Source organism: Pelecanus crispus, chromosome 1 (assembly GCF_030463565.1).
Source record: "Pelecanus crispus isolate bPelCri1 chromosome 1, bPelCri1.pri, whole genome shotgun sequence".
Classification (NCBI taxonomy): Eukaryota; Metazoa; Chordata; class Aves; order Pelecaniformes; family Pelecanidae; genus Pelecanus; species Pelecanus crispus.
This window is the reverse complement of record NC_134643.1, coordinates 108,252,803-108,264,210: the sequence shown is the minus strand read 5'-3', so window position 1 is coordinate 108,264,210 and position 11,408 is coordinate 108,252,803. Positions and strand designations below refer to the sequence as shown.

At 49.4% G+C, this 11,408-nt stretch overlaps 1 protein-coding gene across 1 annotated transcript; it reads left to right on the top strand.

Annotated features, from left to right (window-relative positions):
- Positions 1-3,069: 3,069 nt before the first annotated feature.
- Positions 3,070-10,986, top strand: ACP6 (acid phosphatase 6, lysophosphatidic). Its single transcript, XM_075721076.1, has 10 exons — positions 3,070-3,261; positions 4,113-4,241; positions 4,335-4,465; positions 5,107-5,186; positions 5,969-6,056; positions 7,686-7,818; positions 8,547-8,647; positions 10,012-10,107; positions 10,313-10,478; positions 10,808-10,986. The coding sequence occupies exons 1-10, from the start codon at positions 3,070-3,072 to the stop codon at positions 10,946-10,948; spliced, it is 1,257 nt and encodes a 418-aa protein (XP_075577191.1). The 3' UTR covers positions 10,949-10,986.
- The last annotated feature ends 422 nt before the right edge of the window (positions 10,987-11,408 follow it).

Sequence of the window (11,408 nt, the reverse complement as noted above, 5' to 3'; positions counted from 1 at the left end):
AGTCAACAGTCAAGGGACAACACAAGGCAAATTATTCAGTTGTCTTTGCCACAGATTTCTATCTGCAACATGGTATTTGTACTCCAGAATGGTTTGAGAATACTTGCCTTTAAAGTCTGGCAAGCACTGACCCACTCTGGTGGCAGGGGTCATAGATGAGTTTCCAGCGGGTCCCCCTGAGAGCGGGAGATCCCGGGTCTGCCAAGTAGACATTTACAGGCACATGCATTCAGCCTTCATTGAGCTTCTTTCCCAGCCTGATATCAGCTTGGCACCTGCACCATGTGTATGCACACGGTGCTCCTCTTTCTTTCAGGGGCGACCTCATGGGAAACAAATCTTGTCTTTCCAGGATTTCTTTAATTGCCTGCAATAGAAAAAATGGAAAGTGGGACAGCTAGGAACCAGGGAGCAGTAGATGGGGGTAGATAGGTGGGCACGCTGGGGATGGGGACACTGCGTCCTCTCATCCTCACTGTCCCAGCTGGCCCCAGACAACACAGGTAGCCTACAGGCTGCCAGCACTTGCTGTAGGCGCTGAGCTTTTGAATGCAATGGGGCCAACCAAAGGGTCTCTGCTGGTGTACAGGGCTGCTGATGCCAGGCCAGCAACCATGATGGCTGCTGATGCCAGGCCAGCAACCATGATGTCAGCCCCAGTGTTAAGTGTCAGGTACGGCTTTCTGACGTTCACCCTCTGTGTCACCCAGAGCGTGCCACTGGCAACAGACCAAAGGAAAAGTGGCAGGAAGCATACAGATACCGGAAAGCTCAGAGTCCAGGCAGGCAACAGACCTGCACATTTCAGGCCAAGCAGAAAATCAAAATCTTAGAAACAGAGGCAAGACCCTGCCCAGAGGAAGGGGTGCTCCAGACTAGGGCAGCAACAAAGCGCAGAAGAGACTCCTTTACCCTTGTAACAAACCATAGGCACTTTATGAGCCTCCAGAGACACCAACACCTCCCTGCAGCAATCTCCACTCAGTAGCTTTCCTGAAGACCTCATTTACTGTAGACACCCTCTTTGGCCCAGTCTCCATGGCATTTTTCTGGTGGGCTACCTTTCAGAGACCACTTTCCACCAGTTCCAGCATTTCAGGGAGTGCTCCAGCTCCCAACAGACAGTGTCCACTTCCAAACGGGAAAATGGGAGAGAGAGAAATAGTGAGTGCAGTGTAGTCAGGTCTGCAGCTGTCTATGGACAAGTTAAAGAACTGAATCTTTACGAAGAGTAAAATAGCTGTTTGATAGCTTCCATCAACATCCCAAGTTTCTGTACAACCTTCCCTGATCTCCTTGGAGAGTTTTAAAATGTTCACACCCTGAAAGAGTAGCAGAGGGGTAAGACAGAGAAGACAAGGGTAACCAGGAAGAGGAGAGCACCAAGAACCATCGGCACAAGTAGGAAGAAAGAGGGAGGATAAAAGATAGCCTGGGTAAAGCAGAGATCCAAACCTACAGGAAAAGGAGTACTGGAGCCTATAATATACATAAGGAGGCAGGACGACGGACAAGGGGGAACACAGGAATCCCTAATAAAACTAGGTCGAGCAGATGTGGTCTAAGGAACAAGCAAACTGCTTACTCCCTGATAAAAATACTACTTATGCAAGAGTGACATCACCACCAAGACTTGAACCAGAAGGTTCACAGGAACCAAGGAGACAGGAGACTGTCGATTGCTTTATAACATCCAAGAAAAGCTTTATGAATGCACAGCTCTTTAGCTTTCACATACATCAAAGTTATTCACTACTATGCTAAAAAGATGCTAAATAGCACTGAAGAGTTAATTTGTGCAGACTCACTGGTCCTGCACATCACTGCCAGGAAAGGAAAAGCAACAGTTTGAAGAAACCTCCAGGCATTGGGTTCACATTCACCCTGGGGCAGCTTCACCGAGTGCTGCGGGGGGATGCCAAGAGGCAGCTCCAATGTTACAAACAACCCAGAACCCTCCAGGCAACATCAGGTTACCTACACGGCAGGGCCGTGCCTTCACCCGCCTCACCGCTGCAGCTCATCTCCAGCCCTGGCAGCGCCCGCGTTGCGTGGGTTCCCAAAGCCGCGGTGGGAACAAGAGGCCAGACAAGGCTGGGTCAAGGCCCGCTGCTCCCTTCCCGCAGCGCCTACACCTGGGCATCCAAACTGAAGACGACCTTGTCTAGCAAACTCACAGTAGAAAAAGCCCTCATTTAAACAACAACCACCAAAAGGCCAGCACCACGTTTGGCACCAACTGCAGACCTTGCCGGTGAAGTTAACGGGGCGACCAAAGGACCAAAGCAGCGTGTACGGGTGACGGGCCCATACAAGACTTGAGCTGAACGCAACGTCCTCCCCTCCCCGGGGTTTCCTTCCTCAGCGGCTGTTAACAGCCAGGCGCAAGCAGCCAGGTGGGGAGGAACTCGGGGACCCCTCTCCCTCCTCCCAGGCTCTTCCCCCTGTACTAAGTTCAGCGCCCCGATAAGCACCAGCGCAGGCTCTTCCCCGCAAGCGCACCGCTCCGGCGGCCAAGCGCGCCTTCAGAGGGAAAAGTTGGAATGGAAAAAAAAAAAAAAAACCAAAAAAAGCCAACCAAAAAAAACCAACCCAGAAGGACTTCTCCCTCCCGGGAAGCCGCACGCTTGGGCACAGTGCGCTAGCCCCCAGGGAGGCCCGCCCGGCCGTTTCCCCACGGAAAAAGGAAATAAAAAAGGAGAAGAGGCGGCGGCAGGCAGGCTGCAGCGCTGCCCGCCTCAGGGAGGAGGCGGCGACGAGGCCATGCTGCCCCAGCCGGGCCGGGGGCTGCCGCTGCCGGGCGGCGCCGGGCGGCGGGGGGGGAAGCCCAGGCCCCACCTGTCCCGCCCGCGGTGGGGCGGGGACGCCCCCCTCGACCGCGCCTGCGCACGGCGGCTGCCCCGGCAGGCGCGGTGCCCGCTGGGAGCTGTAGTCCACCGCCAGGACCCCGCCGCCGCTCGCGGCCGGTCAGGGGACTCTGCTTCCCGTCGGCCCCCGCGTCCCCGGCCGGCGCGGCGCGGCGCGGCGGTGCCGCCGCCGCCGGGTGCCGGCAGTGACAGCGCCGCCGCTATGGGCTGGGGCAGCCGGCTGGGGCTCCTGGGCGGCCTGGCCCTCTGGGCGCAGCGGCGGCGGGCGGCGGCGGCCGCCGCCCAGGATAGCAACGCCGGCAGGGAGCGGCGGGAGCTGGAGCTGAAGCTGGTGCAGGTGGTCTTCCGGCACGGGGCGCGCACCCCGCTGCGGCCCCTCCCGGGGGCAGCGCCGGTGAGGACGGGCCGGGGGCCGGAGCGGTGCGGGGGCGGGCGGCCGGGGCCGCGGAGCGGGGGTGGCTGCCCGCGGGGGTGCGGTTGCCGCCTTCACCCCGAGCCGGCGGGGTGCCCGCTGCGGAGCTGCTGCCCCTCAGCCTGTAAATGGGGGTTTTGCACTTGCCAAGGCACTACCGAGGGTAAATTTGGGGGAAGCGCGGGAATTTGGAAGTCAAAAGCGGAACGGCGACAGCTCGGCCCCGCTGCCTGTGAGTGGGGCGGGAGGTGGCGGAGGGAACGAGCTCTGCCTGGGCTGCCCGCAGGGGAAGGACGCAGGGCCGGGCGGCCCGGGGCTGCAGCGGCCATGACAGGAGCTGCCGCTGCCGGGGGCGCCGCGCCGCGCCTCGCCTCGCCACACCTTACAGCAGGTACCCGGCCGACCTGCGCTTACTTGCCTCGGCCACGTTGCGATGGATCCGTCTTCCCCGTAGCCTCCGAGGAGGCGGCCTCTTGAGCCGGCAGATACTCGTTCTGGTAGTCTGCTACAGCAGCTTTTCAGCGCGTAACAAGCAGCAGCTTCAGTGCGTAACAAGTAGCAGCAATGACCATTTCCTACCGATTCTTCTCCTCTAAGGGGAGGAAAGCACGTACCGCGTTTCCTGCACATCAGCTGCGCGCGATGCACAGCAGATCTGCAAATCCAAGATGCAGCACCGCTGTCGTGTCTGTATGTGCTGCATGAAGAGGTCGCTGGCTCTGTGTTGTGTTATTGGCAAGGCAGCACAGAATAACAGTTCCAGCATTGGTTTAATCCTCTTCCAAGTCCTTGTTTTTCACTGAAGCACCGTTTGTTTGTTTGTTTTGAAACAGGTGGAATGGCGCCCCACTCTTTTAGATGTACCTGCTCAGACTAAGTTTGATTACATGGTGACTGACCTAAATGGAGGACCTCGACCTCCCTCACGCTATGAGGAGCAATACAAAAAGACGATATTCAAGGTGAGGCTGTCTTTCACGGTGGTTTTCTGTTCCCTCTGCTGACTTGTTTATTTCCAAATTCCACTGGAGACCCTTCCTTTTCTTTGCACGTAGGGTGGTGCAATTGCAGGACAGCTGACCACAGTAGGGATGCAGCAGATGTTTGCCCTGGGGGAAAGGCTGAGGAGAAGCTATGTGGAAGAAGCCAGCTTTCTCTCACCAACATTTAAGCCTGCTGAGGTTTTGTGAGTCTCTCAGTTCCCTCCTGGACCTTCCCTTGCTTCCTCCCTCCTAACGAGTAGGCCCTGTGCTAGGGACACTTTCTGACCAGCGTACCTTTCTCCACCCCATAGCAAACTGGCTGGCCCCCAGGCCTTTATCTTTGCTCAGCCTGCAGAGCCCAGTACAAGAACTCACTCATGACACAAAGCATCCAATTCCCCAGCAGGCATGAGAGTGATGCTGGGGACAGATTCATCTCACCTAGGTTCAGCCATTGGCAGTGGTGTTATGCACCTTTATGGTGAGTGAAGAGAAACAGGCATTTCTGGAGCACAATTTAACTCACTGTAGATTAAATAGCTAACATTCAGTGAGACGAAGCACACCCCTGCTGCTCACATCAGTAATGCTGGGAGTGTCTGGTTTAGGATGAGATAAAAATTACACCAGAGAAGTGCCAATTTGTTATTTCCACTGTCTCTGAAGGGAAGTTAAACAGCAGTTCAGATATAGGTGTCTGTAGCGGGGCAAGATGAATCCCACCACAGGTTTCCAAAGCCACAGTGAAAGCAGAAAGCCTCAGTTCCAGCAAGTCCTCCCCAGCTGCAGCCACATCCACATGAAGGGGAAAGTGCTACCTCACAAACTGCTTTCTCTCTTTCAGCATTCGTTCCACTAATATTTTCCGGAATTTGGAGTCCACACGGTGCTTATTAGCTGGACTGTACCAACAGCAGAAAGAAGGTTGGGGAGACTTCTGACCAGTGCCTTTCCTTTCTCGGTCTTCCCTAGATGCACACACCTCACACATCCCAACTCTCTCAGGCTCCTGGTTGTTACTTCTTCCCCATACTGTCCTGGTTCTGTACATTCCTTATCAACTTGACACTCCCTCTCTTTGTGTGGCTTTCTGCTGGTGCTCAGCTTGGATCTGTTGCTGTGAATGCTACAGTTTCAGACCTACTGATGAGGTCAGCATTAACCTGCTTCAGAATCAAGAGGGCAAGAGTTCCAGGTCCGATGTTAACCTGAAAAAAGTTTCTCAGAGGAAGCCAAGTATCTCGGCCATAGGAGTACCAAGATCCTTTACAAGTTAGGTATCTGGAGTAACTTTCAGCTGTATCCTACAGTTGACAACTACTTGTATGTCCTAGAAATACGCTCTGAGTTTTGAAGATCTCACCTCTGCTCCCTCCATATTCAGCTCCAGGAACTAATAGCAGAAGTGACTTGCTACAGCTCCTTATGCCTACATGACACAAAAGCTAATTTTTGTCACATACAAACACTAGAAAAAACAAACACACAACTAGAAAGCTTTACAAGGTGCACAGCAGACATCCCTGTGGAATTAAATGCTGCGTGTGCAGAACCAAGCACAGTGGCTTGTGTTGCAGGCAATAGCTCAGGGGGAATTGCTAGTTGACAACAATGGACTTGAGCACAAAGACTGTGGGAGTGATTAAAGCAGTTTAAAGACACACAGATGCACTAGTGATCACAGAAGCTTCCTTCTCATTCCACAGGATCTGTTGTCATTGTCACTGATGAAGCAAGCTCTGAAATCCTCTACCCCAATTACCACAACTGCCAGCGCCTGAAATGCTTGAGCAGGTAATTGCCAGCCTCACCTCCCCATATGATTTCACTGCTGTTTCATTTCAGCAGTAGTAATTGAAAACAGCACGTTTTCTTCCCAATTTCTTCCCCTGCCACTTACTGTTCTTTGGGAATGGTTAGCTAGTTGTTTAAAATACTTGGTGAGCAGCATCTTACACCAAGCAGTGGCACCAGAAGAAAAAAGAAAAAGAAAAAAAGAGACACTTTTTCTTGAAAGACCAATTGAAGTGTCTAGCAAACACTTATTAGTAGCTAATGTACGGCTATTCTGCAGCATTGCTGCAGGGCAGAATTAACATCATGTACATCCCTTAACATGCCTTTCAAGTATGAACATATTGGGCCTCCTTTTTATATTCAGCTTCCAGTTTGGGGGTTATTACAACATTCCTGTCACATTTATACCTTGAAGAAACTGAAATATACTCAGCCTTGACACATTTAACAAAGACTAATGAAGTAAAATAAGGAACATCCTACATAGAAAGAACACTCATGTTTGCAGAGTCAAGTAAATGCCTGTGACAGGTTGGGCATGGGGTGGAAACTGAATAAGAGAGGCAAATGTATTACAGTTTGGTTGGATTATACATTAGCATATTTTTGTCCAAAATTCAGGAGTTGTCAGAATTCACTTGCAGAAGCTCATTATAATGAGCTTTTAATTTAATATTATATATAGTGCTTGACTCTGCAGAGAGAGGGTTGTTCTTGACAGTAGTGAGGTGATGGCCCATAGCAGCAGTACATTCAGCCTCCTCTAGTAACATCAACTGTCCAAAAAGGGAGTAAACTGCAAGCACGTCTGCCCCCTCCCCCTCAGCCCACCAACTGAGCACATTTTGTGACCACATCAAGGTGGATTTTTTTTAAGCTGCAGTAAGAAGCACTGCCTCAGCTTACAGGCTACCTATGTCAGAACTTCTAGCATGTTTGATTTCAAACAAACTAGAGCTATTCCTAAAAAAAATAAAAAGCAAACTTAAAACTTTTCCCACCTCCTCCCCCACAGATCAGGGTCAGCGAAAACAAAACCTATGCAACACACTTTGCTTGAAGTACATGGCCAGCATGGATATTCTCAGCTGAACTTTTTAATATAAAATTTAAAACAGTGTAGCAAGGGAAATGGCTTCTAACAAAGTGAGAGATGAATTTAAGCCGCAAGTGAGTATCTAGGTGTTTCCCTTTTCCCACACAATACAGCAATCAGTTCAAAGCTCCTACCCTTTCTTCTTTCATGAGGCAGCTAAAGGCTACTCCCTGAAGACACAGACTTGTACTGTTCCAGTATGACCAGATCTGTTAACTGATACACAGCCTTTGCTTATGGGAAACCACTTCTGAGGTGTTCACGTCTTATCTTAATTTTTTCCCCCACCTCTGTGAGAACAGATAGCCAGCTCCAATGCTTGACAGCTAGACACAAGCATCTGTCCGCTCTGCAACTTAGACTCCCAGCATCAGGAATCCCTCAGGATCCTGTGGTGCTTCTCTTCTACCCCTCACTGATGCGAGACAACTCCACTGGGCTAGGGTCACAAAAAAAAAAAAAACAAACCCAAAGGATAGGAAGTCTGATGTGTGAAAAGTTTTTGTTTTGTTTTCTTAATTCCCTGGCAGGCATAAGTTGAAGAATGCTCTGCAACAGCCAGGTATCTCTGATGACTTGAAAACAATTAAGGAGAAGATGGGTATTGATGGTGATAAGTCTGTGGATTTTTTTCTCCTCCTTGACAACATTTTTGCTGAGCAGGTAAGCTGAGCAGTTCTGTTGCACTGTCACAGAAAGAAACATCCCTTTACCATGCAAATGGAGGAAACCATGGAGTGCCAACACCCACTGATACCAGCGGGTACCCCAGTACCTTTCTATGCAATCCAGAAAGTTTATAGAAATAGCATGGCCTTTTTAAAAAGCAAGATGTGGAGTTAGCCTTGCTCTAGGATGGATGAAGACTCATCTCCAGTATTTATGGTCCTACCTTGAAATCCAGTATCTCTTTCAAGTGTAATGAAGTAGAGCTAAGAGAGCAGTTGGGCCTTGCTTACCCCATTACAAAGTGCTTTCCATTTTCTGGCAGTCAGCACCCAATGGAGTCATCTTAATCCTGGTTCCAGCATACTACCCATGAGCCAGATTGCTTCTGCTACTGGAAGGGAGCTGGGCATATTTGTAGCCCCCTTGGTACCTGTTTTTTTGCTGGAGCTAATGGTAATTGGTCTGGCTGTCAGTTGAATAGCTCAAGGCATTACACTCCCTTCCCATAGAAATGTACCCTCAAGAACAAACATCCATCCTTTTGGTACATAGAGCAAGTCTGTATGTTTAAAAGCATCCTAGAACTCCTCACATGAATAACATAGTACAAATGCTGTGACATGAACAGCTGTTTTCTGTGGGTAGTCATCTGTGTATGTCCAGGCTGGAATCAGAAAGGTTTTTATGTTACGCTATTGTTACGCTACATTTTCTTCTTCCAGGTGCACAATTTGCCAAGCTGCCCTGTGCTGAAGAACTTTCAGCAGACAGTCGAGCGTCGATCTGTTGATTCGCTGCTTTTCCTTCTGGAAGATGGTTCAAGGTGATTGCCTGTATCCATGCCTCCAGCCTTAGGGGTTGTCTTCGGCTTACCCAGGGCGGATGAGCTACACCACCTTACTGCAGCAGATGGAAGTCCTTTCTGATCTGCTGCATTCCTCCACTAGAGGCTACTGCCCCCTCATGAGGTTTGTGCCTCAGCCATCTCAGTGTAAAGTCCAGTGCCTTGAGGCAGGAACACAAGCTAGGACAGAGGAGCCCAGACCTGGAGGCCAAGATGTGGGCCTACGTCCTGTCTTGCTGACAGTCGTGGAGAGTAGTCTCTGAGGAACAGTAGTAAGCCACTGAGGTAGGCAGTGAGTGCCTCAGTTGCCATGGTTGTTTAAGTGAACCTGTGTCAAAGGCAAAAGAAGAATAGGAGATGCTTCCAGCCTGAGTGCTGAGGCTGCACAGGCGAGGCTGCCCTTGCAGATGCACAGCTACAATCTGAATTCCAACCTGGGAAGTTTATCCTAGGGATGGCACCTGCACAGCTGGGCCAAGAAGTGTTGGTGCTGGTGGAAAAGGTGATGCCAGTCCCTGCACACATGTAACGACTTGCAAAAGAATCTGCTGCAACATGCAGTTAATTACCTCCTCCACAGTTGTTTGTAAAGGTAGCTGAGTTGCTAGCCTAGCAGCTGTTTTCCTTTCAGATTCATTCGCAGCTGCCATACTCACCAGCTCTTCTCAGGTGGTATAGGACTGCCTTTTCTATTAGGGCAGTTGCCCTTAGCCTTCTCATTAACTTGTATTAGAGAACTTGGGTACTGAAAGACTGATTTCCCCCACTCCCACAACACCCGGAGAGCCACAGTCACACTCGTCCTCCGTTTCCACTGATGTATTCATTAGGTAGAGGGAGTTTCTTCACACCAGAAGTTGTCTAAAATTCTTCTCTTTGTTCAATACAGGATGAAAACTGATTTTTAAATAAAGCTGCTACCTTCTTGAATCCTGCCCCTCCCCTTCCTGCCAAAGACCCCAACCACTTCAGTTGCTGGTTTGTAGTCAACTACAGCCATCTCCCCTAGCTGAAAACCCTGCATCCAAAAATCACAACTAGGGAAACAAAATAGCATTGAGAACATCAAGGAGTTTCTAGGTTTCCTTTTATGTGGGCCACACCTCATGAGACTGCTTGTTAACACCTCTCCCCTCCCAATATGCAATCTCATTAGAATCTCTGCAGTGACTATACAACTGCTGAAATAAAAAGTAACCATAGGAATTCCATGTAACAGTTCTTCGCTACACTCAATACATGTTATCAATTTGTAAGAGAAAAGCAGGTTCCTAGGTGTTTGTTTGAAATTATTTAATCTGAAAGTTTAAAAACTAGTAGATTTATTTCTGCTTCTTTTATAGAGAAGTTCTTCAGATGAGTGTTGGTCGTCTTTTCTATACCTTACAGAAGAACATTACAGAAGCAGTAGATCCTTCATCTCCAGCTGAAAAGGCCAGGTACAGGGCAGATCTCTTCCTCTAATCGTTATAAATTCTGACTTGCTATCAGTGTGAAAAGCTGGTTCAGAAAGACATTGAATGTGCGGGTAAAGAGAATGAGTGCTCATCTGCTAGAAAAAAGCCCGAGTGCTACTGGCTATCCATGGAGGAACACGGCTAACATTTTAGGTTTTGGGTTTTTTTTCCCCTTCTCTTTTATCAGAAAGCTCATTCTCTATGCTTCTCATGACACTACCCTTATTCCTCTCCTGGTGGCACTGGGCACCTTTGATCGCAAATGGCCACCGTATGCTGCAGATGTGACCCTGGAACTGTATCAGCACCAGCAGTCCAAAGAGTGGTTTGTTCGCATGTCTTACCACGGAGAGGTAAGATCCCAGGGCAAGTCCATCGTACAAATCTTAGGCTTTTGTTTTTGCCATGCATGCGTGTAAAGCTCTGAAACAAGACTTGTTCCGAGCATGCCATCAAGCCAGATAACAGAGTAAGACACCTACAGCACATCCATGATAGCCAAGATGACTTTTCTGTTGAGCTGGCTATTGATTTAGTGTGAGTTTAGGCAAAGACTTTGAACTTCTGCCTCTGTGCCATTGCCTCAACTAGCACATTTCCCTGCCACAGAATGCATCAGTATCAACAAAAAAGGGCTTTGGCAACACACAAGAACTGTGATTTTGTCTCTTTGCCTTTGCAGGAGCAAGTGGTGAAAGGATGTAGAGCAGGTCTCTGCCCACTCGAAGAATTTCTAGAAGTTCTTTCACAGTACTCAGTCAGTCCAGAGGAGTACAATAACCTGTGCTCCCAAATGGAGGGGAATCAGCAAACTGACTCATGAATTAGTTGTCTTAAATTAAAATTAGTTTATTGTCACAATCTTTGACTATTTTTCTTTATATTCCTGCCAGCCTTCCCTATTCTAAAGATATTTCAGATGAGGGGACTTTTTCCTACCAGACACAGGGTGGCACAGTGTCACTTTTCACTGTGTCACTTTTCACTGTTAGCAGCAAGATGAAAGAAGCCACGAAACAGAATGGCTCGAGTTCACTTCTGAGTGTTCACAAAAGCACAGAGAGGCTGAAAACAGCAAGGGAGAGAACAGACCTTTTTAAATTGCCCTGCTGCTTCAGCAATATGAGAGAAAACATAACTATTCCTCATATGCTGGGACTGTGGGATGAAGCCCAGCTTGCTCTGTGCTACCAGACTTGAGAGCTTTGACATAGCAATTGCTTTTATGTATGGCGAACTGCAGAAGCCACTGTTCCTTTCCCTTTCTTTTGTCATGTTGGAGG